The sequence below is a fragment of the Tauraco erythrolophus genome, chromosome Z, assembly GCF_009769465.1.
Source record: "Tauraco erythrolophus isolate bTauEry1 chromosome Z, bTauEry1.pri, whole genome shotgun sequence".
NCBI lineage: Eukaryota > Metazoa > Chordata > Aves > Musophagiformes > Musophagidae > Tauraco > Tauraco erythrolophus.
This window is the reverse complement of record NC_141496.1, coordinates 11,233,908-11,259,537: the sequence shown is the minus strand read 5'-3', so window position 1 is coordinate 11,259,537 and position 25,630 is coordinate 11,233,908. Positions and strand designations below refer to the sequence as shown.

The window sequence follows — 25,630 nt, the reverse complement described above, 5'->3', positions numbered from 1 at the left end:
ATTTGTGTACGTGCATGTGTGTAGGCAGAAGTCGTGCACATGTGTGTGCCTCTGCAGGTGAGACGAGTGTGTGCACGCGTATGTGTGCACAGCAAGTGCACGTGTGTATACAGACCAGAAGGACAACCAGATATACGTGTGTGCACGCCTGTGTGCGCATGGGCAGACCATGCGTGTGCACACATGTGTGGGCAGGCTGTGTTTGTGAGTTCTTGCGGGTTGCGAGGCCACCTTGGCCCCATGCCATGCCCATTCCCTGGGGTTTCGCAAGGTCCTGTTGAGGAACACAAGCAATCCCATGCCGGCCTGTGCAAGAAGGCGCTAACTCAGCAGCTCGTATCAATACTGCTCCACTTACAGCGAAGGCCATGTAATGAAAATCCAATGGGCACGCTGGTGGGAGTAAATAAGTATGCCATTAAAATGAGAAAATCAAAGCTCTGGACAGGTCTTTTCTCTTGCCCATTGATTTCTTTTATTACGGAAATATTGCTGCTAAATAACATTAGTGTGAACAATCTCGGCAGTGTTTTCCGTAGCACCCGTGTCAATAACTCCATCACGGGCGGGGGATCCCCCCCAGCCTGGCTGCAGGGCCAGCAGCCCTGTCCAGGTGAAGGGCTGCTCCGGCAGTACCTTCCTCACCACCCCTAGCTAAACTGGGATGTGCCCAGCAGGGAAACCAGGCAGCACGGCGTGGCTCGGGCAAGTGGCACTGGGACGAAGTTGGGCTGGCTGGGATTCATGAGCCCTGGCTGCTTTGCTGCGGCAGGAAGGGTTGTCCCAATCCTAGCACTAAGCAGGGACAATACCAGGCATTCAAGGGTCCCAAAAACCAGGACCTCCCTTCAGGTCAGGTGTTTGCAGCCTGTTAAGGAGCAGGTGAGTGTCACCAGTGACCAGCAGATGAGTGGTGGGTCCTGGACACAGCGTGTCCTACAGGCTTTTGCTGCCTCTGCCCCTTCCTCCCCACTCCTCTTCATCCATGCCCAAGTCATGCTGGACTGACCCAGCTCCCTGTGGCTTGCCATCCTTTGGTTCAGATGGAGAAACTGAGGCACGAGTTGGGAACTCGTCCGCAGTCACCCATCTCCAGCACAGTCCCTGTGCCAGGGTCAGGGCTTGCACTCAAGCTGGCCCTCTCCCTTTTGGCTGCCCACACACAGGCACCCAGCATCCTCCGAGATACCCACAGGTGGCAGGGACATTCCTGCAGGGCCAAAGGATGTGACCAGGACACATGGGAAATATGCACCCTTTGGAACCCAGAGGCCAGGTGGGACCCCAGGGCACCTGAAATGGCACCAAACCCCTGTGGGGTGGCCGGAGATGGGCAAGCCTGCATTGTGGGCCCGACTCTGTCCCAGCCCCAGATGAAGCGATCACAAGCAGCATCTCCCCAAAGCCGTCACCAGGACAAATGCACATCACTGCCCACCAAACGCCTTCTCCCTGCAGCTCACTCTATCTTGCTGTCCCTCTGCATGCAGTGGTTATTGATCAGCCCGCAGGATCTATCTCCTGATTCCTCCTGCGGTATCTCTCTGCTCCGAGTATCTCTCAATCTGCTCCGCCGTCTGCTGTGCCCGTCTATACCTCCCGTATCTATCTGTGCCGCCTCCACCGCAGCCGTCGATAGCCATTTGTCTGGGGGATTTCTCTCTCTCCAGCGAGGAGCATCACCAGACTCCAGCAGTGCAAAGATGCTGAGCAGGAGGGTGGAGGGGACATGGTCCTGCTTGCTGCCCCAGGAAGAACCTGAGGACTGACACACATGCAGAGTCCCAGAGCTGCTGTTGCCACTGTGGAGGTCTAGGAAAGAACTGAGCCAGCTTGTTCAGCTGGGCCAGGTCCCTTGGTGGCCATGCCCAGGGCGATGGGACACGCTGCACCGCATGAAGACCTCGGTGCTGCCACTAGCAAGCCTGGCTGCGTCCCCCAATCTTGGGTGCCATGTTGACGAGAGCACCCCAACCCATCTGCATGGAAGGAGGTGAACTTCCCCAAATGCCTGGGTTCCTGCTAGGCCATGGAGAAGTCCTGTCAGCATCACCACATCTGACTCATCCCACCCAGCCTTCAGCCCCAGCTCCCTCCTCGGCCCGGTGGGTAGGGGGTGGGGTACAGCCCAGTGCAGAGGGTGCCAGCACCCTGGAGTACAATGTATCAGTACCAGGAGGGGAGGCTGGAGCCCTGTGTGATGGGGACCTGTGGAACAAGTCCTGGGGGGTGTCTGGCCCTTGTGGGTCCCCCTGAAACAGGGCAACTCAGCAGGATCGTCGGCTAGCTGTCTACAAAGTGATGCTCAGGGGGGGCTGGCAAGCACTGGGAGGTCCCTACCCCTGCCTCGGTGGGATGGGATGGGATGGGCCAGGGCGAGCTACAGCTGTCCAGCCCTGAAATGGGATGGCTGACAGCTGCTTTATCTCCTGCGCAAAGATAAACAGTGCCCGGGGGCCCCACGGGGTCAGGAGCTGCCCTGGTTTCCCAGAGAAGGGGCTCATTTTTCCAGGACAGCCTCTCCAGCGAAGATGCCGTGCAGTGCTGAGCACCGCTGGGCTGCCAGGAGCTCCAGGAGCCTCGACAGTCCCCAGCGCTGTGGAAGGACGAGGGGCAGTTTCTCTGGAGATGCATGCGGGGAAGCCGGAGAGCCAGAACTGGCGGCTTTTCCCCGCAAAAGGTCGTGTCAAAGAGGGCAGAGGCTCAGCCCAGACTGCAGATCCCGAGAGCAAATGCAGCTGCCGCTGCAGACGTGATCAGCGCCTGTTTCTGCAAGACACTTGGGGAGAAGGGCAGGAATCAGCTCGTGCTAGGCTGTTAAAGGCGGCTGCCCCTGGTCCCAGTGGCACACAGGTGGCCCTGGAGGGGACAGAGCCAGCAGCACTTGGCACCCAGAGCTCCTGTCACCCCGAGCCACCAACAGCAAGTGCAACAGCATGAGATCTCGGTGACAAGCTGCCCTGGCTATGGAATGGGGCCAAAGCCACTGTCCCTTGTGTGCTGGTGTTACAGGATGCTGCTGGTGCTGCTGCTTATCCCCCAGGAACTCGCACAAGTTCTGCATCTGTCCTGGCCAAAAATGCCCAGGTAAGAGCAGGCACCTCCTTTGCCTCCTGCCAAAGCTGCCTCCGTAGAAAAGAGGGATCAGGAAAAAACTGTCAGGCAGGCGGAGGGGGAGTGTGGGGACAGTGTGGGGTTGCTGCTGGCAGGGGAAGCCCTGTGCTTCGCCACCCGGGGCAGTGAGGTGCTGTAGGCACAGGGTCAGGGTGCTGTATGCTCACCCTGGCTTACACCCTTGTCTGACTGTCATGGTTCAGCCCAGCCGGCAAATAAATGCCACACAGCTGCTCGCTCACCCTCCCCCACCCCTGGGGAATGGGGAAGAGAATGAAAGGGGAAAAAGAGAAGGAGACTCGTGGGTTGAGATAAGAACAATTCAATAATAATAATATAAAATTAAAAGTACTAATGATAAAATAATTTATGAAAATATATATTCTATATAATGATAATAAATATACAAACAAATGAGGCACAGTGTAATTGCTCACCACTCAATGACCAACACCTGTCCTGTCCCGGCAAATGATTCTGAAACAGTTAAGTCCCGATAACTGCAATCCCAGATGAGTGAGAGGCTCGAAAAGAGGGCAAGACAGAGAGAGAACTTTGAGAGACCAAGAGTCTGAGAGATGGCCTGTGAAAGAGAATTCCAAACTTCCTGGTCAACTCTCATCTGGGCATGGTGCTGCATGATATTGAACACTCCATTGGCCAGTTTGGCCCTTCAATCCTAAGTCTTAAGTTCAAATCACAAGGGGAGTTGTGGATCCTTTGTCCAAGCCATGCTCCCCCCCAGCCTGCTGTGCTCCTGCACACTGGCAAAAACACAGCAAGCTGAAAAGTTCTTGCTGTCCCAGTAACAACTATGAGTGTCAGTGCACTATCAACGTTCTTCTCCCAGACTAAATCCAAAACACAGAGCTCTTCTCACTGCTAAAAAGAAAAACTAACTGTCCCAGTCAAAACCAGGACACTGATACCCAGAGATGTCACTCTAGTGCCTGGGTTAGTCCCTGCAAGCAGGGACACAGGGCAAGCCAGCAGCACCGAGTCCCTCCAGTGACAGAGGAGATGTGTGGCCTCATCCTCACCATGCCAGGCAGGGGCTGGGGCTCCGGGAGCCTGTTTAGGGGGTCCAGTCCACGTTGTAGTCTGTCTTCTTTGACCAGGGTCTGGGCACACACAGCACCCCTCAGGTGCTTGGCCTCCATGGCCCCAGACTGCGGGGAGGTCTCAGGCCCCAGCTTGGTGTGCATTGTGGTGACCCTTCAGCTCTTGCGGTTGGAGGTCAGGGCTCAGCACTTGCAGCTGGCCCAAAATGCCCCTTGGTGCCTGCACACGGACTGACAGTGCGGGTACACACACCCACTTCCCCCAAACACACGGGCATGCACACGCCTGCCCATGCACACAGCGCACACCCCCACCTCTGCCAAGGCAGATCGCACACACATACAGGTGATCATGCAAAATGTGCATGCCCAGCTCCTGGTGTACACGGATAAGCACTTATCCACGACAGCGTATGCACGTGTGCACACACACTGCACACACTCAGCCCCTCTGACAATGCACACAGCTGCACGGATGCACGTGCATGCAAACAGTTCCATGCAATGTACGCGCATCCTCCACTTCCCCAGGGTGTACACATGCCTTAAACGCAGTGTGTGCAGACACACGCGCATGGCACGCTCCGAAGTGCTTGTGCACAGGCTCCCCTGCAAGCACACATGCAGTGCACTCACCTCTCCCAGTGTGCACAGACGCATGTGTGCTCCAACATTCTGCATGCACACACGCGGTGCACGCTCAGCTCAGCGAGTGTGCACACTCGTACAGATCGACTGCACGAACACACACACTCATGCAATGCGCTGCCTTCACCCAGCACACACTGGTATCTGTACATACATCCTCTGTATATGTGTGCAAACGGGTTCAGCACCCTCTTACATATGCCTGCACGGACCCCTTGCACGCCCCTCCTGTACACTCCCCTCTTCCCACACACATACGTATGCATACCTGGACCTCCGCACACACCCCTATGCACTCCCCTCTCCCAGCACCCCTATGCATGCACGCCCTGCCCACCCACACCCCCCCCACAACCCCCCCCCCCCCACACACTGCGGCCCGCCCAGCCCCTTGGGCCCCCGGCCCCATCCCCTCCCGCGGCCCCGCGCAGGGCGGCCCCGGACCGGCTCTCGGCGGCCGGTCCCGGAGCGCTCCCCCGGGGCTGCTGCAAGCCCGGCCCTCCCCGGTTGACTCCCTTGACGTGCGCTAGCAAATGGGAGCGGGGAGGGGTGTTGCTGCCTGCCTGCCACTTGTTGCAAAAAAAAAAAAAAAAAAAAAAAAAGGAAAAAAAAAAGAAAGAAAGAGAGAAAGAAAGAAAAGAGGGAAAAAATCCCACCCACCCTCATCTGCTGCGGAATAAAAGAAATATCGGCAGGCGCGGCGCCATGTGAGCGGCGGGCCGGGACCGGGCGGAGCAGCCGGCCGTGCCCCCCGGGACGGCGGGGCGAGCCCCGGGCGGCGCTCGGAGCCAGCGGCATGGTGGAAAACCCCAGCCTGGCGGCCAAACCCGCCCTGGTGAGGGCCGGCGCGGCCGCATGGCGACGGGACGGAACGGAGGGGCCCCGGTAGCGCCGGGGTGCGCGGTGGGAGCGGGGTGGGAGCACCCCAGGTGGGACAGGATCGGAGAGGGAGCGGGATGGGGGTCTCCGGTGGGAGCGGGAGGAAAGTCCCGGGAGGACGGGACGCCCGGTGGGACCGAGGGGAGATGTCCAGTGGGACCGGGACGGGGTCCTCGGCGGGGCCGGGGCGGGGAGGGCTCGGTAGGAGACAGTCTCTGGTGGGACCGTTGGGACGGGGGTCTCCAGTGAGACCAGGGAGGCGGTCCCCGGTAAGACGCGGTCCTCGGTGGGACCGAGGCGACGGGTCCCAGGCAGACATGGTCCGGGGAGGGGGGGTCCCCGCAAGACAGCGACAGCGGTCCCGGGTCGGACCTGTCCCCAGTGGGAGCAGGGAGAGCGTCCCTCCGAGGAGCAAGGATGAGGTCCCGGAGAGCCGGGTGCCCAGTAGGGCCGGGTACCGGGTGGGAGCGGGGACGGTGCCGGGTGGTCCCGGCGGGGGAGGCAGCCCCTCCGGCAGCGGGTGCCGCGCCCGGTGCGGCGGCGGCTCCGCGGCCAACTTTTGGGCAGGGCTCCCGGGAGCGGAGGGGAGAGCGGGTGGGGTGAGGGGTGCTTCCTCCCTTCCCTCCTCCTTCTCCTCCGGCGGCAGCGCTGAGGCCGTGCCCTGTACCCGCAGCCGGCCGCCCCGCCGCGGGGGCCGGGGGCGGCGGGGGGCTGCGCTTGGCGGCGGTGATGGAGAGCTTGCAGCGGCAGCAGGCGGCCCGCCTGGCCCGCGGCCCCGACGGCGCTCCCCGACGGCCTCCGGTCGAGCCTGGCCCCGGCCACGGCACCGGCCTCGGGCCGCCGCCCGTCGCTCCCCGCCGCCGCCCGGCCCCCGGCCCGCGCCCGCCGCCTTCCGCCGCGGGGGAGGAGGAGGAGGAGGAGGAGGAGGAAGAAGAGGAGGAGGAGGAGGAGGAGGAGGAAGAAGGGGATCCCCACGAGCCGCCGCCCCCCCTGCACCACGAGTGGACCTACGAGGAGCAGTTTAAGCAGGTAGGAGGCATCCGCCGACCCAGCGCACCGGCACCAGCACCGGCTGCTCCAGGCAGGCATCTCCGATGACCCCTATGGCCTGCAAACTCGGGGTTTAGCCCTCTCTGAATGGAAACCGCTTATGGCCCTCACTGCCCTGAAACCCTGTCTGCGTCTCATCCTAAATGAGCAACCGCACTGCCCCAAGCCCCATCGCAGTCCCACCCCAAGCTGACATCCCCCATTACCTCGACATTATGGCCATGCCACCCTAAATGAGAACCTCCCAGTCCCCCTCCACTGATGCCAAACTGCATTCCAGGCAATCACAGTCAGTGCAACCCAACACCCCCTACTGCCCCTGCCACACCCCAGCGGGCATCCTCGTGTGCTCCCCATCTCCATGCCACCAAGCTCCATCCCACCCCTGCCTCGTGTTCCCCAACTCCCCCATGTTTCCTATGCATGTCTCCAGGCCCTGCAGCATGTCAGGGTGCCCAGCGTCCAGGCACCTCCCTGTGCCCACCCTGACCCATGCAGGCTCCCTCCCTGGTGCTTTCCATGACGGGCAAAATGTGATGTCTGCTGTTGGTGGAGGTTTTGTGGAGACAGACAATGGCGAGGACTGTGGTGCATGGTCACCCCAAGGAGCTGGTGGGTCACGGAGCCAAGCTCCCCCAAGTCTCTGCAAGGTCTGGGGCATATTATAGCTGATCAATGTGTCCGATTGACGATCTACGGTGGCTGGAGGGAGCAGCATTGTCAACCCTGTCGCCTCGCTCCTGGTGGGCACAGGAGAGACCCCCGTACCACAGAGATCTGGCAGGTGCTGCTTAGTGCACGGGCGTGAGTATGAGTGTGAGTGCACAGTGCTGGGTCGGGTTTGTAACTCCCTGTGTGCTCAGCTTCCTTGCTCGAGGGGAGAGAGGGGTGATACTGGCAGCAGAGTGGGTGGCAGGGAGGATGCAGTGAGGGGACAGAGCAGGCAGAGATGTCCCTGTGCAGCTGGTATGTGGCTTTTTAGGATGGCACTGTTCGGGGCACGGTGGGATGGGGAGACTTACTGGCTCATCCACAGTGGCTCTGGTAGGAGGGGATGGGGACAGCAGTAGGGACCCAACTTTTGGTTGCCCTGGGGCCATGCCGCTGCCTTTTCTGCTCTGCTTTGAGATTGCACAACGTGGCATTATTCAGAGGGGCCACGTCTCACCCGTCTGGGCACCCAGCTGTGAGGCAGCAGGTGTGGGTGCAGGCAGGGCGCAGGCAACGTGTGCCCCATGGCCGTGCCCAGGGTGGCTGCCAGTGCCTGACGCTGCCTGGAAAGCAACTCGGGGAGAGCTGGGGAGGGCGCACTGCATAGACTCCGTATCTTGTCCGGGAAGTGTTACGTTACACCCCGCTACACAGAAAAAGGCTGACTGTCCGGTTCCTGGGGTCAGCCGGGAGGTGGGAAGCAGCTCCTCCCTCCTGGGCCTGGGAAGGCTTTACACAGAGAAAGCATCCCCGGCATTTTTCATCCTTCAGCCTCACGCCCTGCCCCTGGTTGGGGATGACTGTGCTCCCTGCGTGGGGCTGGAGCAAAGCTGGCAGCTCCGTGTGAATACTGGGGAGATGGATGGCAGGGGAGGTCAGTGTGGGGGGATAAATCCTGCCACTGCTTCCCGGCGTGAGATTTGGCTCCTTGCTTGCTTGCTCTCTTTTTTCTCCAACCCTGATTGGAAAGGCAATGGGTGGGTTTCCCACCTGGTGGCGTGTCCCAGTCAGCCCAGGGGCCAGTGGAATGTCCCTTATGTTCAGTACCCCTGGGTGCACAGGGACAAGGAAACTGATTGCCTCTGGATGGCTTATTATGGGATGGGACAGCAAGAAAGAGGAGTTATCAGGACCAGCCCTGCCCTGACTTTGCGTGTGCTGCCGTCGATAGGGTGGCAGTTTGGGGTAGGCTTCGGTGCTGGCTTGCCTTGGAATCTGCAGGGTGGCTGTCACTCCTGTTCCTCCCCTGTGATCATGTGGGAGGGGATGTCCCCCTGCCTGGGAGGGAAGTGTCCCCTCGGGCCCTCCCCGGGCTGCAGAGCTGTGCCTCACCCAGCTTGGGGAACAGGTTCTCCACTCTCAGCAGGGCTGAGTGGGGAGGGTGGCCATTCTCCACCTTTCAGAGGTTTCCCAGGGGCTGGGCTGTGATGCTGTGGGGCATGGAGGGACACACGGGCTGTGTTTCCCACCGGGACTCCGTGCTTGAAGCTGCCCCATGCCAGCATGGCGCTGCTGGCATCATCTAGGACAGGTCTCAGGGTCTGTCCTTGCTGTCATCCTCCTGTGTAAGGAGGGGACAGCTAAGTGAATGAGGACCACCAAATCCAGGCTGGTTTGTGAAGGGTGGGCAGTGAGCCACTTTCTCAGCTCTCCACAGCAAGGAAGGGACCCTAAGGGGGACGAGGTGGGAGGCGGGTGCAGGATCAGCCACAGGGATTTTCCATGCAACGCAGCAGTGCTGAAAATGGGAGCAGAGGATGGGGTTGTGGTGGAGAAACCCATCGAGGGTTAATAGGCAAACGCTTCTTCCCCAGGTTTATATGTTTCCCGAGGCACCGGTTTGAGGGGGCTGTCAGGACCTTTGCTCTGATCTGTGAGGGCCACTCTGATGTTACGGGGTTGTGAGACCCCCTCACCCCTGCCTCTTGCATCAGTCTCCGGCGCCGGTCTATGTACACTTGATAAGGACACCTGGGTAGAGACCTGGGCAAAGGTCCAAGAGGTCTCCCACAACCAGCACTGTGAGGCAGCCCCAGCCCCGGGGTGCAGGGCATTGAGCCGGGTCTGACCATGTGCTACCTATGAACCTCCCATGAATGCCACCAAGTTGTGACGCTGAGGTGCTGCATCATGTGTTTGACTTGGAGGGCACTGGGAAGAGCCTGGCATTGCCTGTGCCAGCTCAGCCCCACAACTTCAGCTTTCACCCCCGAGTAGTCATGCGCGGACACAGAGATGGGTTCCTTGGTTTCCTCCAAGTGATGGAAGAGCAATGCCAGGACCCGGGACTTCCCTTTCCATCCACCAGCTCTTCCTAGAAATGGCACCGCGGGAAGGCCTCTGGCAGGAGGGACTCAAATGCCTGGGTTTTGTGCTGGGAGTGTTTGCTGGCAGGAGGATGCCCTCCTTGCTGGGGCCTTGCCAGCATGTTCAGACCCATCCGGTCACGGCTGGGGGAATTAGGACCTCCTGAAGCTCCTTCCTCCCTGCCAGGGAGCAGCTGGGGGGTCAGCACCAGATGGCCCTTTAGAGACTCTCAGATGTCTGGTAGCCTCAGCAGTTAAATCAGGGGTGCCTTGCTTTGCCAGCAGCTGTTTGCTGTCATCCTTGGCCATCCCTGGTGTGGCTGTTTCTCCTCCTGCCATGGTGCTGCTCCTGCCCTGTCAGTCCTTGCTGCCAGCAGTCACCTCTTGCACCCGCCTGCCCTTTCCATGGATTTTGCAGGGGTCTAACTGGTCATGAAGGGATGTGCTCACATCTCAAGGCCTGGAGGAAAGTTCTCCGAGTTGGCTGCAGCCCTCCCTACCGTGGACAACCTGGTCCATCGGTTCCCCTTCCTGTACCTTGGGGTCATCCCAAAATGGGGTGGCAGGGTCGTGCAGCACTCAACCTCCTGTCTCTGTCCTCATTGCTTTCACCTGCAGGGCTGGGGAGACAGAGGCAGCTCAGGAGTGGGACCCTGGGGAGAGGGAGGTGGTCTCCCTGCCACAGCCCCCACCTCCAGCACATCTTTAACCCAGGTGCAGGAACAACAACTGCGGGTCTCCCAGGGCTAAATTAGAGGGTCTCTGGTTACACTGCATCAGGCGGGGGACGGATGGACGTAGTGTTTGCTCCTGGCTGTGGCTGCTTGGAGGCTTCTCCCCCGGCAAACCTACTGGGAGAGCTCTGCCCTGGGGCTGGGACCACCTGCAGCAGGGAGGCAGCAAGGGTCAGCATGATAATCCCTGGCAGCAGCAGCTCCAGCAGCCCTGGCACAAGTGTGGGGGCACAGGGAAGGAGCAGGGGGGCTGCTGGAGTACGGCTGGGAGGATGTATGGAAATGTTCTGTGTGTGTGTGCATATAGACCAGCATGAGTGTATGGATCCATATAACCCCTGTAAGTTTAGGGGTGTGCCTGTGTGTGTCTGAACACATGTGAATGCTGATGCATGTGTATGGAGCCATATGAGTGCCCACATGTGTAGGGATCCCTGGGAGACCCTATGTGTGTGTATGGATCCATGTAAGTGCCCAAGTGTGTACGAACCTGTGTGAGTGCTGGTATGTGTATATGGACCTTTATGAGGGGTATGTATATGGACCTTTATGGGGGTGTATGGATGTGGCCTATATGTGTGTATATGCGTGTGAGTGTAGGGGTGCATCTGGGACCATGTGTGTGCCCACATGCATATGCCCACGTGTCCACACGTGTCTGAACACACCCATGAGTATGTATAGAGATACGTATAGTGTCCCAGCGTGTATGGGCGCTGCTGTGCATACATGGACTAGTGTCTCCATGTATGGAGCCATAGGGACTCATGGGTTTTGAAGGCAGGGTTTGGGGGCTGAGCCCCTCTCCATGACCACCCTTGTGCCCCTTGCCCTATCCCACAGTGCTGAGCAGTCCTAGTGGGTACCAGCCCCCCTGCTCCCCTCGCTGCCCCCCAGGACCCTTCCCAGCCTTGCTGCTGTCCGGGGGATGCTGAGAGCCTCTATGTCTGCTGCGACACCATCTCCTGACCAGGGAGTCCCTAGGGCTTGGGCTTAGGGGCTCCAAAGAGGAGGTGTAAAAACTAATCAAGGGTGTGAGAATAAAGGCGCTGTGGGTGGGAGAGGAGTGCTGGCAGCAGCCCTCACCCCATGGCTGCCCTTGCTCCCTCCCCAGCTGCTGCCCTGGAATCGGATGTGAGTGGGGGTTTTGGGATGGATGCACTCCTTGCTGGCTTGGGCCTCCGCTAATCCACTAATTGAGTTAATAATAGAGATAAATCCCCTGTGCCGGCAGTGGACTGGGCAGCGCTGCAGCAGGAAGGTGCGATCTGGTCCCACCGGGGTGCCCACAGGGGTTTTGTACCTGTGTGAGGGTGAGTGTGCATAGGGGACACTGTGTATAGGGGGGGTGTGAGCGTGTCCCATAGAGGGAGTGTATAGGGAATGCATGAGCATGCACAAGGGTGTGTGTGCAGGGAAAGTGTGTTTAGGGGTTGTGTGAGTGTGCACAGGATGTGTGCATACGTGCACAGGGGAATGTGTAGAGGATGCATAAGCATGCACAGCAGGTGTGTATATGTGAACGTGCACAGGGTGTGTGTGCAAAAGGAGAGGGTAGAGGGGGTGTGTGAGTGTGCACAGGGTATGTGGATGTGCACAGGGAAAGCCCTCCCAGGTGCGCACCCCCGTACTCACCCAGCCCTGTAGCAGGTGTGTGCATGCACTGACCCACACGTGGTGCAAGCACACACCCCATGTGCATACCCATGCACATACAATGGCTGTGCGTGTCCCTCGGGGGACACCTGGGATGGTGCTGTTGCTGGAGGGGGGTCCCCTGGCTCTGGTCATCCTGGGAGGGATCGAGGGGGAGGCAAGGATGGAGGGGGAGGCAGGGATGGAGAGGAAAGCAAGGACGGAGGTGGAGGCGGTGGCGCGGCAAGCGCCAGCGGGTCAGGGAGGTTAACCTGAACAAATCCCTTCATTGACTCCTGCCTGCTCAGCCATGAACGAGTAACAAGGCGCTGATCGTGGGGGATGCATGCTCACTGGGAGCCAGGGTCCTCGCTGTGCCGCAGTCCCTAGACAGACATATGTGGGACAGCAGGAGGAAGCCACGGACAGTGTCCACAGTGGCACCACACTGCGTGTTTCCTGTGGTTCTAACTCTTGGGCGAGTCATGCTGGCACCCTGCGCCAGTTTCCCCTCCTGTGAAATGGGTTGGGGAGGAGGCTGGGAACCCTGTGAGCCCCTGCCATCACCCCAGAGCCAGGCTGTGGGTGGGGGGCTGCCGTCCCAAGGCCAGCGCTGCCAGCAAACAGTCCCTCACCTTGCACGAAGCCGGGTTAATGTTTGCAGCAGGCAGCTCTCCCGAGAGCAGCGGCGCCCGCCGCAGTGGGGAGGGGGGTTTTAATGACCTGCCGGATCCGACGCATTATCAGTGCTGATTAAACCTGCTGCTCTATAAAGCGCTGTTAAATATTAAGCATGATGAAAGGCTTTGGGGGAAGCCGCGGCACTGGAAAAGGGCTTCGGACAGGGGTGCCTAGCCACATCGGTGGGGTGACTATTGATGCTGGGGATGTTGGGGTGAGCGAGCACCCTGACACTCACTGGGGCTGTGGGGTCAGGGCAGCAGCCCCCCTCTGAGAGCCAGCAACACCTTCCAATGCAGCCAACGTCCGCGCAAAGCCATCCCATAACCATTAACTTATTAACGACTGGTGGCGGAGGCGAGTGGTGGCTCGCAAGGTCAGGGGGTGGTTTGTGCCTGGCGGGGAGTGAACTGCCCCCCAGCTCTGGCAGTGGCGATGGGAGGGGGACCCATGAGCCCTCAGCTCCTTTTTGTGTGCCCTCTGACCAGGGGGACACGGCAGGGGGGCTCTGACTATGAACACTGTTGGGGTCCCTGCACCCTGGGGTGCTCAGGGCTGTGCATCGATTGGAAAAAGCCAGTTCCTAGGGTTGCAAGCCTGCAGGGTAAACTGGGGTGCTGAGGGCTTTCCTGTCCCCCCATGCCATCAGAACACAGCAGGGGACACCCCAGTGTCTGAGTGCCTGAGTGTGCACCATCTCCCTGGGGAGTGAGCCAGAGACCCCCAGCTCGGAGGCAAAAGTGATGCCCTAGAGAAGGGCAAGGACCCCAAATTAGCCTGTCAGAGCAGTCGGCCACCTGCAGCGTGCAGCTGCACCCCAGGGAGCTGGGGGGGGATGCATGGGGACGAGCATCACCTGAGCTCCCTGCGTGAACAGTGGCCAGATGGAAAAATTAGCAGTGTGGCCAATCAATGCGGTGCATATTAAGCGGCTCGGGGTTGGCGGGGGATGAGAGGCAAGGGGAGCTGAGCGGGGTCCAGGATCGATACAGCTTGTATTAAGTGGATTAAATCCTGGTTGCCGATCTGAGCCCTCGCTGCCAGCAGGAGGTGGCAGCTGCGCGGGGGCTGCAGGGGGTCCCACTGCCATCGGTTCCCTTGGCAGCAGGGCCCTGGGGTGGCGATGGAGGGGCTCGCTGGGGCAAGGGCAGCCTGGAGATGCCTGGGGAGTGGCTTAGCACCTCACTGCATCCTTCCTCTGCCTAGGGGATCAGCTTAGCTAAGGGGTGCCAGGGACCCCAGCCCTAGCCCTACAACCCCCTCCCCAGCTCCAGGAGAGGCATCTCCTGGGTGAGTGAGAGGTGCTAACAATGTTATTTAATTGTGATGGGAAGGAGGAGGAGGCACAAGGTCTATTCACGTCCCTTTAATAAACCGTGTTCGACCCGCTGACCTTTAACCTGCCCGACAAGCCCAGTTATCCTCATCCCTTAAGGAATAAAGATGTCGCCATGGCGATGGGATGATGGGAGGGCGTGGGGTCCCCGAAGCTGGGTGGGGACGAGGACACCCTGCTCTGGCCCTGCACCAGCACCCGAGCAGCGATGCCAGCTGGAGGTGGAGTGGTGCTGGGGGTGCCACAGCTTTTGGGGGGGTCCAAGCACCATGGACGGGGTCCCTGAGGTCGGCAGAGCGGATCTGCGCTGCGCACCAGCGGGTATCGATCCCCGGGCTTGACAGTTTAATACTTCTGTTTATAGAGGAATATAGTTACATCGATGGCGTTAAATGAGTTACTAATTATATCAATACAAACACGATTAAAAGGGTCCTTGCTCATAGGTCACCGCAAGCAGGAGCCGCTGCTCGTGTTGCACAACTGCCCCTAGGCAAGGCCTGCCTGTCTGCTCCCAGGTGCACGATGGGGGGATGCTTTGGGGCAGCGTGTGCCCCTTTGGGGTGCGGGTGTCCGTCCGGAGGGGAGTGTGTGCCCGTCTGGGGTTGTGCATGCACGTGCAGGCTTGTGCGTGCATATACTGGGTTGTGCACGTCCGCCTGGGGTTGTGCATGCACCTCTGCAGTGCATGCCCATGCAGGGCTCTGCGTGCACGCATGGGGCTGTGCGTGCTCGCGCAGAGTTGTGTGCACCGGTGAAAGGCTGTGCTTGCCCACCTGGGCTTGTGCGTGCCTGACGCAGGCTGTGCACATCCACATGGGGTTGTATGTGCCTGTGCAGGGGTTTGTGCCTCTGCAGGTTCTGTGTGGGTGTACGGGGTTGTGCGCACTCACGCAATGGTCTGTGTGCCCGTGCAGGGTTGCGCACACCGGCACAGGGTTGTGCGTGCTTGTGCAGGGTTGTACGTGCCTGTGCAAGCTTGTGTGTGGCCCTGGGGGATGCGTGTGCATGTACAGGGTTGTGCACACGCTTGTATGGAGTTGTGTGAGCCCGGGAGGGTTTGTGCTCACTCATGTGAGTCGTGTGTACCCACACAAGGTTGTGCACACTCATGTGGGGATGTGCGAGCCCATACAGGGCTGTGCATACTTGTGTGGGCTTGTACACACCCGTGTGGAGTTGTGTCAGTGCCTGTGGAGTTGTGTACACCCACGTGAGCTATGTGTGTCCCCACAAGGATTGTGTGTGAACCTGGGGTGCTGTGATGTGGCACTTAGATGGTCAGTCCCCAGGTGAGGCGGGAAGGGTCTGCGGTGCCCATCCTGTGAGAGGATGCCCTGGGGAGGATGGAAATGGCTTCTTCCTCAGGCCTGGGGGTGTCTGGGGGTCCCTCCATGCCTGGAGCCTGTAGCAGACCACCACCTGTGCCACTCCATGGCACTCCTGTGAACCTGTGGCACCTAGATCTCATTGCCAGCCTTGGATGGGACCCAGCCCACCCCTCAGCAGCAAGAATCCCCCAAAACCGCCTCCTCTCCTGCCTGAGCATCCTGAAATCTCATGGGACACCCGGTGCGTCCCCTGTTACTCGTCTCCACTTAAAAGCCGACCTTTGCTCCCCATTTGATGTAATGTGTTTTTGCATCTCAGTGCCCCACAGGTAAAAGGTTAGAGGTTAATAAATGGTGGAAAAAGCGATCCCAGCACTTGGAGGTCACACCTGTTTCGGGGGCTGGAGGCAGTGGTGGTACATGCCAGGTGGGATCCTGCCTGCCTTGGCGGAAGCAGAAATGTGAGCAGCACCCAGGGATTCAGCAGAGCTGGGTTTTGACCCCTCGGGAAGCTGGTGGCTTCTCCCTGCCATGGGATGGGGAGCAGTTGCTGGTTTAGGGGGGTTTGCTCCTACTTTGACAAGCCAGGACATCTCAGGGTCTAGAAATGGGCTTGGTATTGAGCGATTGGGGTGTGAGCCCCGCTGCAGGCAGGGACAGGAGGGGAAGCACAGACAAAGCCTGGCTAGCTCAGCCTTCCCAGGGCAGAAATTAAAGCAGTCCCCCTGGAGCTCTGCTCCAAGCCAGACCTTTTTCCCATAACTGATGGCTCGAGGAGCTCCTGGGAAAGGGCAGGCAATGGGGAGGGGGCACAGAGCGGGGCAGGGAGCACAGCGGTGAAGGAGAGGGACAGGGTGCTGGCAGCCAGGGTTCGAGGCACCCTGAGAGCACTCTGCTGCAGGGAGGGAATGGAGAGGTGGCAAGGAAGGGGCAGGGATGGAGCACCGTGGAGTGGCTTGGAGCCAGGCAGTCAGCACCCGTGGGTGTCGTGGGAGACAGGCAGCAGCGCCCATAGACTGGGTTATGGACAGACAGTTCACAGCCGTCTGTTAGACAAGGGACAGGCAGCTGGCACCCATGGGTTAGAAGAGTGACTGTGTTAGATGTGTCTGTCCAGCTATGGGAACTGTGGGGTGCCTGTAGGAGCATCCCAGCATCCCTGCATCGCTGTGTGTCCCCATGTCCCCCCATCCCTATATCACCATGTCTCCGTGTCCCCACAGCCTGTCATCCCTGCAGCACAGCTCCCATTATCTGTCTGGTGAATGATGTGCTGTGTGGAGGGGAGGGGGTGCTCCCTTTCTATTGGTTTTTAACGGCCTTTCCCAGCACAATTGTTTTTTAAACGACTCTATTTTGTGCCTGACTTTGTTTTCCAGCTTGCATTTCTTTGTATATGTTTTGGAAATCCATTCTGGACTGCTGAGTTTTGTTTCTTTTCAATGGCTTTAAATTCTTGCCAGGCTCGCTGGGAGGAATTGGTGTCTATAGCGCCTTCGATTGGTGCTAATTTTTCCTTCATGTGCTCTGACTTTTACTGCTGGGCCATCGATCTGGCGGGCTCCAATTTGTCACGGTCACCCAGGCGCTGTGCTGGAATCAGACGAGCCCTGGCTTTCGCACGGAGCTGGCACTTCGTGTCCCTGGTGTACCGGCTGCGCTCGCCTTCCTGGTGCCATCTGTACGATCAGATGGGGGGTTGTGTCCGTGTGTCCAGACCTGAATCCATCCAACACACATAAGTATCCTCACAGCCGAATCCATACAACCATGTGCACTCATACCGCCTTGCACACGTGTCAGTGCACTCACAAACTTTCCGGGACACACGAGCACCAGTGTCAGTGCGCACCTGGCACTGCAGTTGCAGTTTCGTGCTAGTGTACTCATGCATGGTGCACACGTGTCTGGCGTGGCACATGCGCACTCACTGCAGAAAGTCCGTGTGCCTTGCGGGGATGTGTCACTGCCGTGCTCTCTCACTGGTCCCCCTGCACAGCCAAGGAATTTGGGGTCCCTGTGCCTGGCCAGGGGAGATGGCTTTGGGGTCGCCATGCCCAGTTGAGGGAGGAGCCTTTGGACAGCCTTGCACTGTCCTTTGGCCATTGATCACGCCCCGTCTCGTGGTGGCAAGGCTCAGGCCATGCTTATCTGCTCATCGATAGCCCTGTCACCCTGGTCTAGTGGGGCAGCCCCAGCACTCGCAGCTCCCTCACCAGCACCCAGCACAGTGGCCCTACCAGCTCTCCCTGCTCCTAGAAGGGACCGGCATCTCCACTGCGTGGGTGGATGCGTGTCCCTGCCGATGAGGATGCTAATCCCATGCTGAGACCTGCTGAACGCTGGCACTGGGCACTGCTGGGAGGCTGCTAGGCCAGAGCAGGGCTCAGCATCCCGGTTCCAGGGACCTGCCCAGGAGCCCAGGATTTGCTACTGCTCTGTCTATGGTGGGATCACCTTCCTGGGCTGAAGTGCTGTCCTCCCTCTATCTAGTGAGGAGAGGGGCAGAGAAACTGAGGCATGGATGCAGTGTCTCTGCAGAAAGCCTGTAAAACAGTTGATGGTGTGTGGGGAGCCTGCAACAGCCCCCAGGCATGAGGAGGACCCACTGCTGCGGGCATGGAGGGTGTGCTAGGAGGCCCCGTCCATGGGGCAGAGAGAGCCTCTTGTTACTGGCACAGAGGGCGACTGGGGCCGGGGTGATGCTGGGTCCTGGCACAGGCAGTGGTCCTGACCCTGGCATTAACCCTCTCTGCCTCATGCACCCCCATGCGCTGGCAGCGCTGACCCCTCTCTCTCTCACCTCCAGCTCTATGAACTGGACGAGGACCCGAAACGCAAGGAGTTCCTGGACGACCTATTCAGTTTCATGCAGAAGAGAGGTAAAGGCAGGTGGCTGGGGTGGGCACCACTGGCACCCTCTCCCTGGCTGCCTGGGGGGGCTCACAGTGTGGCCCTCTCAGGCACTGAGCTCCTGTGGGTCTCTACAAGCCTCCCAGGCAGGTCCTGCGGGGCCTCCCCCCACCATCTCCTACACACACATGCACGTGCATAGACTCACACTCAGCAGATTTGCCCCCATTGCCCCAGGTGGATCCCCCCCCACCATGGGGTATCTGCTGGCCAGAGGGTCTCCCCTGGGCCCCCCAGGATGGGGCTGGCGGTGATTCCTTTTAGGGATGCCCATTAGCAATGCCCAGCAGGGATGCCCACTAGCAATGCCTGGTGGAGGTGCCCACTAGCTTACTCCTTGGTGACAACCCGTAGCAGCGCCTATTAATGATGCCTATTAGGAGTGTCAGTTTGGAGGACCTTTTAGTGATGCCTGGTGGGGATGCCCTTAGCAGTCCCCATTAGCGATGCTGCTTAGTGCTCCCCGTTATTCGTGTCCCATGAGGATGCCCGTTACCGGCACCTCTTAGCGATGTCTTGGATGCCGCAGGAGTGGGGTTGGTGGTCTGGGCAGCACCGGGCGCCCAGGGGTTAAGGGCTCGCCAGCCAGCCCATCCGCATCGGAAATCTTTACTATCGGCATGGGGGGCCAAGCCAGCTCCCGGGGACTCGATAAATGCTTTAACCTTCGCCCTCCCCAGCCGGGCCTGCGACAATTAAAAGTTGCCGAGCGCGGGCGTGTGGCCGGCCGTATTAATTAGAGCCTTTTGCCAGTGTGTGGATTAATGAACATGCCGCTCAATAGCCAGTAAACCCCAGGCAGAGGTTAATGCTGAGCTAATTAACGGGGGAAGGCTGGGGGGGAAGTGTGGGAGCAGCGGGGCTGTGTGGAGGGTGAGGTTGGGCAGAAAGGGGGAGTTGCCCCACGTTGTGCCCATGGAAAGGGCAGTGGAGGGGCCCACCCACCCATGTGGGTGGCAGTGATCAACGTTCGGGTTGGGCTGAGACCTCACAAACTCATTTCACTCAGAGCTGTGCTGCAGGGCACTGGCACAGCCCTGGGGCTCACACCAGCTCCCAGCTGGAGGCGGGGGGGGGCCTGGGTACTGCCCTGTGGGTGCCCCCTGATACCCCTGGCCCTGGTGCAGGGCTATGGGGAGCGAGTGGGAGCATCAGTGCAGCCTCAGCCCCCCCAGCATCCATCAGCCACAAGATTCATGGGCTGTTCCGAGGCTTCATTATCTTTCTCTCCAGAGCTAATTAACTCCCTCGCCATTGGGGCCGGGGCTAATTAAGCAAGTGCCTGGTGGTGCGGGGAGGAGGGAGGGAACCCGATGCTTCCCTGCCAATGCTGCTCTTCATCACTCTGCATCTGGCTGCCCGGCTCCTGTCACCTCTGTCCCATGCCTCCTCCGTGTGGGTGGCATCCCCCTGGGGAGGGCAGGCAGAGGGGTGTGGGTGCAGGTTTGGGTGTGCAGGTGCGGGTGTGCATTTGCCAGTTGGAGGAGCGGAAGATTTTGGAGCTGGGTAGCAAGGAGAACGGGGACAGAGGAGCTGCGGGGCAAGGACAGCATCCTTGAGGTCATCGGGATCTAGCTGAAGAGCAGCGCCCATAAGCTGGCATGGGTGCTGCTGGGGCACCCATGGGTGCATGGGCAGGGGTCTGTGACCCCTTGACTGTGTCTTTAAAGTGGCGGTGGGCCGGGGGGAATGATGCCCACAGATAAGCCCTAATGAAAGGGGCTGCATCCCCACTGCTGTTGCCAGAGCAGTTTCAGCACTGGCTTTTGTCCGCGGAGTGGAAAATTAGTGGGACTGAAAAATGGGCTGGGGACATCGAGGAACCCATGGCACAGGGCAGATTCACACAGCCTCAGTGACATGTGGGGGCGATACCATCACCCTCATCAGACTTGGGGTACAGTCAGTGGGACACCTCATCCTCATGCCCCACCCTCTGTGGCACCCCAAAAGTGGCAAGCTGGGACACAGGGGACCTGTTTCTACATTTGTTCACCAGGGGTCCACAGGGTCCCCACCATCTCCTCTCCAAACAGATGGACCTGCTGATAACACGGGGCCGTTAATCAGTCAAGGAGCTAATTGCAGTGCCACGGTGGCCGCATCACCTCCTTGGGCTTTTGTGCCTCTCGCCCTGGCCGGGGCTGAGGCCATCACTCTGACGGGGGGGCAGACAGGTCCCTTTGTCAGCAAGACGGGCACCAGCCACCCGCCACGCGCCCCGCACAGCCCCAAGATTAACAGCGAGCTGCTTTCAATGTCCACCACTGCTGGGGAGGAGGGAAGAGAAAAGAAGTCCGTGGGCCTTTGATCGGGGACTGAGATCCCACAAACTCGTTGGCATTTTGGGGTAATGGGGAGCCGGTGTCGGCAGACCTCAGGCAGGGCTGGTGAGGGACCGCCGGCAGATATCGAGTCGATATCTCTGCCGTTTTCCCGGGAGGATAAACTCCTCTCCCCCTTCCCAACCGGCTGAACAACACAGACACAAAAAAAAAAGTTAAATGAACTCAGTAAAGGAATAAAAAGAGCTCATTTTTCAGGCTTATGTGAAGGAGCCAAGCCAATATCGGGGCCATAAATTAGGGATGCTGGAGGATAGCGGTGAGTGACGGCTTCGTTTGAGGGGCGAAGCGCAGCCGTGACAGCCTCCCCTGGCCAAATGGATGGCTTTCCGATACCGCCTGCGCCCCGCCATCCCGCAGGAGGAATAAATATGGGGTGGGACGGGACCAGACGGGATGGGATGCTTGTCTGTCCTCTGCCCTGCTGCAGCCCCAGCCGCTGCCTGGACCATTGCCCTGAGGTTCCATGGGGCAGAGCAAGGCTGTGAGGCTATTTGAGGGTGCTGGAAAAGTGAGGAGGGGGTTGTAACCAGACCCAGTGGCTGTGAGGACCATGCAGTGCTCACAGAGACCTGGCAACCCCATGTCTCCTTGCCCCATGGCCTCAGTGGAGGGTTGATGCTGGGGTACCAGGGATCAGGGTGTCTACTGAGGGTGCTTGAAGGGGGTTTGGGGTCAGGTATCTTGAGGTGGGGCACTGAAGACCTTTAAGCAGCCGAGGGGCTGCTGGGAGTGGTCTGTAGGGTGGGGAGTCTTTTTGGGGACTCCTGGGGGAGTCCCTCTCTATGGAGTCTGGAAGGGGATTTTTAAGAGACAAAATCTCTCTATTGGGAGGTTATAGGATGAGTCCCTCCAAAAGGGTTATGGGGGGACTTGCTCTTCAGAGAGGGTTATAGGGTGAGTCCCTTTCTAAAGTTTAGAGGGGGTCTTTCTTTCTGGGGCTCTGAAAGGGAATTACAAAGAGAATCCTTCTAGGATGCTCTGAAAGATTTTGAGGGAAGATGCTCTATAGGGAGCTCTGAGTTGTGGGGGGACAACCCTCCTAAGGGGCTCTGGAAGAGGTACTTTGCCCATCCCACTATGCCCCTACATCCCAGCTGAAAGCGTATTCAGCCCCATTGACAGCTCCATTGATGGGACCCTGTGCCAGCATGCCAGGATCTGCCCTGCTCATGGGCACGGTGCTGCTCTCTCAGGAACCCCGGGGTCCTGCCTGCAGCCCCTGTGCCTGTGAGTGCTCACCGGGGTGCGGAGAGATGCATCTCCCCTTTGAGGGTGGCCAGCACCTGCAGTGGCAGTGAGGACGAGGCAGGGGCTGTATCCCCAAGAAGCAAGTGTCCCCATGGGCTCACCCCACACCCTTTTCTCTCCTTTGCGCATGGCTGGAAGGGACGCCCGTGAACCGCATCCCCATCATGGCCAAGCAAGTGCTGGACCTGTACACACTCTACCAGCTGGTGACAGACAAGGGTGGCCTGGTCGAAGTCATCAACAAGAAAATCTGGCGGGAGATCACCAAGGGCCTCAACCTACCTACCTCCATCACCAGCGCTGCCTTCACGCTCCGCACGCAGTGAGTGCCTGGCTGTGGCAGTGGGTGGGGGTTCACCCACCCTGGGGCACCCGCTGTCTCAGGTGTCCCTGATCCCCCACCGTGGTGCAGCATGAGGTGCCCCGAGGTGGGGTGGAGGGCTCTGCCCCTTCCCAGATGCCATCCTCATCCCAGTCCTCTTTCAGCACAGGGCTGGCTGGGAGGCGCATGGTGCTGGGTCTCATCGTGGCTCTCTCCCTGTGCAGATACATGAAGTACCTGTATCCCTACGAATGTGAGAAGCGGGCGCTCAGCTCTCCCGTGGAGCTCCAAGCTGCCATCGACAGCAACCGGCGGGAGGGGCGGAGGCAGACTTTCGGCACGGCGCTCTTCAACTACTCCCCAGCTGGCACCCCAACCCTGCTGGGCTCCCCCAAAATGCCTCTGCCGGCTCTCAGCATCTCCACACACAGCTGCAGCCAGCTTGGGCAGGTGCATGCTGTTAAGAAAGGTGGGTGAGGACCACATCTGACCCGTGGCAGGCATCTCTCCCCTGGAATGGACACTGCTATGGCAGCAGGGATGTTCCCTGGTTGCTCTTGCCCTTTGTAGTTAGTGAGGGAAAAAGGAGCAATTTTGTTTATTTAGTCCCTCTCTGGAACTGAGAAAGATTTATTTCTCCTGATTTTGGGTGAGGACCAAGCCCAGATGCTGGGGGTGGTGGCCCACCTTGCCCTCTGCCACTGGGATGGAGGTGGCACCAGCTGGGGATGGTGAGGTGGGGTGGTGACAGGGGCACCTGCTGAGCTCTCCCGGTCGTTGCAGAGGATGGCGTGCTGGCAGCGGCAGTGCCAGGGCGCATCGCTATCCCGGTGGGACTGGCCGGGCACCACCTCGCAGCGGCTCAAGCAGCAGCTGCCTCGCAGGCAGCGGTGCTGGAGCAGCTGCGGGAGAAGCTGGAGACGGGGGAGCCCCCAGAGAAGAAGTTGGCCCTGACAGCGGAGGAGCAGCAGCGGCTGGTGCAACACGCGCTGCAGCACAACCTCCTGGCCGTGGCCTCACAGTTCCCCATGAATGTCAAGATCTCCAACCGAGGTAGCGAGACGCAACACCTCGGCTTGGGTCACCCCATCCCTTGGCACCCCAGGAGGGAGCAGCAGCAGCTGGAGAGGAGCAGGGATGCCCAGAGAGGCCAGAGCCCTGCTTCTCTCTCTTGGGCAGGCTCTTGTTTCTGTTTCTTTTAATGCTCATATTGGTATTTCCTTTCCCCAGATGACAGACAGGAGACCGCATTGAACCTGTCCACCAACGGCATTAGCAGTATCAACATGTCAATAGAAATAAATGGAGTTGTCTACACAGGTAAATAGAAGGGCCGCTTGGCCTGTGTAATTGCGGCCGGGAAATCCAATAACTTATAGCCACTGCCCGGCCAGCAAGTCCTTCCTTCAATCTGATGTCTTTACTATAAAATCCATTGTAATGAAGTGGCAGGGCCTGGGGAGAGGGGGCAGGAGAAGGAGGGGGTCGGCGAGGATGGAAATTGGCCCCCAGCAGGGGCTAGCAATGAAAGACCAAAGTGAGGGATGGATAGACGGATGGACAGACGGATGGACTTGGGATGCACCTGGGTGTGAAAAGGCACCTGGGGTCATCCCCTACTATGGGTCCTGCAGGTGGGTCTTGGATTTAGGGTCACTCTGATGCTGGTGGGCCCCGAGGGTCTCAGGCTGGGTGCAGGGATTGGCTGGTTGCAGAGCACGGTGGTGGGTGCAGGGCAAGATGTTGGGGTGCTTTGCTGGAGCAGAGGCTTCTTTGAGGTGCTGATGTGCACCTACCTGGCTAAGCAGTTCACCCGCTGCCCTGCTGAGACACCCCCAATTAAAATCAGTGGCTTTTCCTTCAGGACTTAAATATTTAATGAACTGGAAAGGTCAGGGCTGATCAGCATACTAGGTTGCCAGCCAAATGGTCCTGGGCCACCTTGGGGCTGCTCCCTGTGGGTGAGGGTGGCTGGGCCAGAGGAGGCACCAAGGTTGATAAGGGGGGCTAGGGCCCCCAGGGGTGCTGGTCCCACCCTCCCTGGCCTGGGTGCTGGGAACCAGGTGAGCGGAGCCCCCAACCCTGGGCTTGCCCTAACCCCCTTGCTCTTATTCCTCAGGGGTCCTGTTCGCCCGCCGGCCCTCAGCCCCTCCGGCACCCGGTGGAGGGAACACCCAGAGCCGGCCGAACCCCGTGCCCGCCCCAAACCCACTGCTCCCAGCCCCCTCGCACAGCCACACTCCTGCCAGCGCCTCGCCGTAGGAGAGATGCCCCCCCACCCCGAAAGCAGCTGGAGGTCCCCAAGGCCTGGGGGGCTGAGCTGTGGAACCCAGATGGGCCACCAGGGTGGGATAGGGGACCCAAAGGTGCTTCTTGCTGCAATATTGAGCTGTGTCCGTGCAAGGCTGTGGGCACCCACGTGGCCCCTTGTGTCCCCTACCTCTATGTGTGGGACCCTTTCCCCACGCATGCCCTCCATCCTTCCCAGGTGACCCCCCCGTACAGCTCCTGCCTGCCCTGCTGCCTGGGGCATCCCTGGGTCCTGCATGCTGCATCCCCTACACACTGCAGCCCCTATACCCACCTCGATGCGTACACTGTGGCCTCTATACCCGCCTTGGTGCACGCACTGCAGCCCGTGTACACACCTCAATGCACACACTGCGTCCTTCACATTGTCGCACTCAATGCACACGCTGCATCTCTTACCCACCCTTTCCCCTGTACACATCTCTATGCACACTGTTCCTTATACACACTGTTGATGCATATACACGGCATACCCTACACACCGTATCCCCTATACACACCCCCAGTGCACGCACTGCATCCCCTATACACACCCTTGGTGCCCATGTTACATCACCTGTGCACATCCTCAGTGCAAACACTGTAGCCCCTATACACTGTAGCCCCTATATACTGCACCCCCTACCCAGTGCAGACCCCTCGACACAGTCCTCCCACACTGCTTGGGCTCGCTGCACCTGCCCTGAGACACTACCAGGGTCCTGGGTGACCCATGTCCACACCAGGGTGGCAGCACCTTGGCCCCCCAGGTCCTCAACTCATGGGGATCACCCTGGGGGGCAGATATTGGGGATATTGGTGGGACTGGTGGGGGTGAGATGGGATGGGTTGTTAGGTGGGGGTGGAGCTTGCTGGGGTGGGGCTGGGGTGGGGATTAATATTGGGGTGGGGCTCGTGCACTAGGAGAAGCTTGTGGGTGGGGGCAGGGCAGAGAGGCCCATCAGTGCCCCTGCAGCCCAGACACCAGAGTCCCCAGCCCGGGGGCAGGGAGATGGAGGGCACC

The 25,630-nt window shown here is 59.4% G+C and overlaps 1 protein-coding gene across 2 annotated transcripts; it reads left to right on the top strand.

Moving 5' to 3' along the window:
• The first annotated feature begins 5,619 nt into the window (after positions 1-5,619).
• On the top strand, positions 5,620-24,579 carry ARID3C (AT-rich interaction domain 3C). Of its 2 annotated transcripts, none has more exons than XM_086629678.1 (8): positions 5,620-5,658; positions 6,376-6,731; positions 18,296-18,368; positions 22,134-22,317; positions 22,542-22,786; positions 23,101-23,370; positions 23,548-23,637; positions 24,437-24,579. In XM_086629678.1, exons 2-8 carry the CDS (start codon positions 6,432-6,434, stop codon positions 24,577-24,579), a joined length of 1,305 nt encoding a protein of 434 aa, XP_086485804.1. In that variant the 5' UTR covers positions 5,620-5,658; positions 6,376-6,431. The 2 variants fall into 2 exon arrangements, with proteins under 2 accessions (XP_086485804.1, XP_086485805.1); XM_086629679.1 differs by lacking the exon at positions 5,620-5,658 and having other exon boundaries at positions 6,432-6,569; positions 6,621-6,731.
• Positions 24,580-25,630: the final 1,051 nt, after the last annotated feature.